The following is a 2,900-nucleotide window of genomic DNA, read 5'->3' as shown; positions in this document are numbered from 1 at the left end:
TGACTAAACAAATAGAAAATACTGTACAAATGTAACAAATAGAGTTACAAACAAGGTAGATATCAATTCAAGTATATATTATAGTTTAAATGTGAAAGGTCTAAACACACCAATTAGAAAAGTTTCAAAACAGATTAAAAACAAAATGCAACGATATGCTGTCTATAAGAAATCCACTTTAAATATAAAGACTCAAGGAGGTTAAAGATAAAGGGGTGGAGAAAAATATACCATGCAAACACTAATCAAAAGAAAGCTTGAGGAGTTATCTCAATTCAGACAAAGCAAACTTCACAACAAGGAAGACTGTCGGGACTAAAGAGAGGGATGATAGATGATATAATAAAGGGTCAGTTCTCCAAGAAAACGGAACAATGCTAACGTGTATGCCCCCAGCAACACAGCATCAAAACACACGTGGTTCTGGGCCACCGTCAGGCTAGGAGGGGACTGTGGGTTGGCCCCCTCTTGGGTGTCAGAGCCTTTCCTTATCCGCACCTGAAATGCCACTCCTGCTCCCTGTAGCCACAGCCTACACATCCTCTGACACAGAAACCATGACACTGGAGGTTGCACAGGCCTCTGCATCTGGGCTTTCTACTTTTATTTTTTTGTTAAACTTTGAAAAAATGGACTCTGCCTAATAACCTCCAGTAAACGTTCCCTGAGAATTCTCAAGAGATCCTCATATCTTTACACTCACCCACCATGGTATGTTAATGGAATAATGGCTCTTATAAATAAGTACCATTCCCACTGACCAAATGTTACACACATGCTATTGTGATGAATAAACCACAAATTCCCTTGAGGACATTTCCAATTCATAGCGTATTTTCTGTGTCACATCACGGCCCAAGAATTCAAATTCATACATGCAATAAACACTAACTCTTATGATAAATCCTCCCTTCATATTCTCTTCACCAACAGCAAACTAGAGTCACATGCACTGTCCTTCTGCCCCTCTCTTGGAATGCTGCTGCCTCATCCGCCCTCCAAACCCTCTGCGTCTTCCGGAGCCCAGGTCCAGCCTCCCTGTCCTATCGCCACTTCCCCTCACACTTCGTCTATCTCCCACGGTCAGTATAAAGAGATCCAGCTCCCCTACCTCTACATCGTGGCTTCCATGATGCTCAACGTCCGCCTGCAGGTTCATATTGAGATCCATTGAAGGCCTTCCGCGAACTGACAGGCGTGTCCTGGGGCTCAGGGTGTGAGAGCACACAGCATGAGGGACGGCGGCGGGCGTCTCAGCACCCGCCTCGCGGAAGAGAAGGGAGCGGGCAACGACTGGGACGGACTGTTGTGCAGAGAACTGTTGTGTGAGAGAAAGCGGGAGGAGAGCCCTTGCCCACCAGCTGTCACCTCCAGGGTGAACAAGCCTGCGGGTGATGCACATGGAAATTCACAAAACGAGGAGTTATCCCTGGAAATGAAAAATGATCTGAGTGAGGTCAGTCTCTTGCTTCACGATGGCAACAAAGTGCTTCCATATTTGCAAGAATCAATATGGAGAAATTCAGCTTCAGCGGCTGCTCAGAGCGGGACTGTGGGTCTGCTCTTTGCTCCCACAGGAGAGCGTTTTGCTGGGGTGTCCTGTGGCGTTGGGGAAACTCGGGGGAGGGACTGGCGGGGAGGAGGGCCCAGGGCCACTGACAGCCATGGAGGACGGAGCCAGAGAGAAGAGCCTTGGGGGTCAGGACTACCATGCCGTCAGAAATGGTCAGAAATGGGGATTTCTGAGGATGAACCACCAAGTGCTCTTCCGGAGAAGCTGGACTCTGCGTTGGATCCCTCTTGCCTGCGTTCCGTCCTGTCTACACTGCTGCACGCACATCCCCAAATATTCTTGAATGATGAGACAAAATGTGTTCTCCCTGGCCATTCAAAGCCCATGTTTTCAGAGCAAAGAGTAGAATATGAGAAAATGCTTTCACGTGTAAAAAGTATGTCAGATGACCTGCAGATAACACTGGCGTTACTGGCTCTACATGCTTCTGAATTAGCAGATCTGTTATGCTGTAGTTAAGGTACAGGCAGAACAATAAAAATAGTGAGATTAATTTTAAAAGTTGTCCTAAAATGATTTCTTTTGTATTAAGTCTGGATGCACACGGTGCAGCCTTGAAGCTCCTGCTTTGGTTTGTACGACCAGACAGACTGAAAGTCAGTGGAATTGAAAGCTGGTCGATACAGAAGGAAATTTTTGAGTTTTAAATTGTGCTCGAAAGACATTCAGGGTTGGGAAGCCATGTCAAGGAGAATATTGATACATCCCACATAAACAGCAGATTAGAATTGAAAGATTTAACAGGAAGGTTTTAATTTACCTTCAGCATCTATCCTAGTGTCCCAGAAACGGTCTCTCCAGGTTGTCTCTGACCATCTAATGGAAGTAGATATTTGTAAAATCAACCCTGCTATGCTTGCTCTGAGTCAGGCTGAGTTGTTGATAAGCTGTTACCACTTCTGCATTTTGTAGAATAATTTGAGCAAAATCTAATTTCTTTTCTCACATCCCTCTCCTTCCACTTGACATGCAATTTAAATGGAGGCCCTATGGTGAAAGTTGCAATATTAACCTTACCTTTAGATAACCCTTTCTCAAACTAGGAACCCTAGCAGTGTTACTCAGAATAAAAAATGAGCTTGAGCCTATCTGCTCCAGGGGCTCAGTTATAGAAAGAAATCAAGTGTTTCCCTTAGAGCAGGTTTCCAGTTTCTAGGAGTCGAGGTATCTCTTACAGTAAGGTTTTTTTTTCTGAGATAAATCATTTTGTTGTGTGTCAATAACTTTGATAAAAGACACATGAAGTTGTACATTTTTAAGGAGTCCTAAAGTAAGGCTTAACCGTTTTCAGAATTATCGATCAGTTTCTCTTGTGTGCTAAGTTACT

At 44.3% G+C, this 2,900-nt stretch overlaps 1 protein-coding gene across 1 annotated transcript; it reads left to right on the top strand.

Annotated features, from left to right (window-relative positions):
- Positions 1 to 1,231: 1,231 nt before the first annotated feature.
- Positions 1,232 to 2,032, top strand: LOC130854201 (protein FAM220A-like). The gene has a single exon (XM_057736951.1). The coding sequence runs from the start codon at positions 1,232 to 1,234 to the stop codon at positions 2,030 to 2,032; it is 801 nt and encodes a 266-aa protein (XP_057592934.1).
- The last annotated feature ends 868 nt before the right edge of the window (positions 2,033 to 2,900 follow it).

The sequence above is a fragment of the Hippopotamus amphibius genome, chromosome 5 (genome assembly GCF_030028045.1).
Source record: "Hippopotamus amphibius kiboko isolate mHipAmp2 chromosome 5, mHipAmp2.hap2, whole genome shotgun sequence".
NCBI classification, from domain to species: Eukaryota; Metazoa; Chordata; class Mammalia; order Artiodactyla; family Hippopotamidae; genus Hippopotamus; species Hippopotamus amphibius.
The sequence above is the reverse complement of the archived record's forward strand: the minus strand, read 5'-3'. Positions and strand labels throughout refer to the sequence as shown.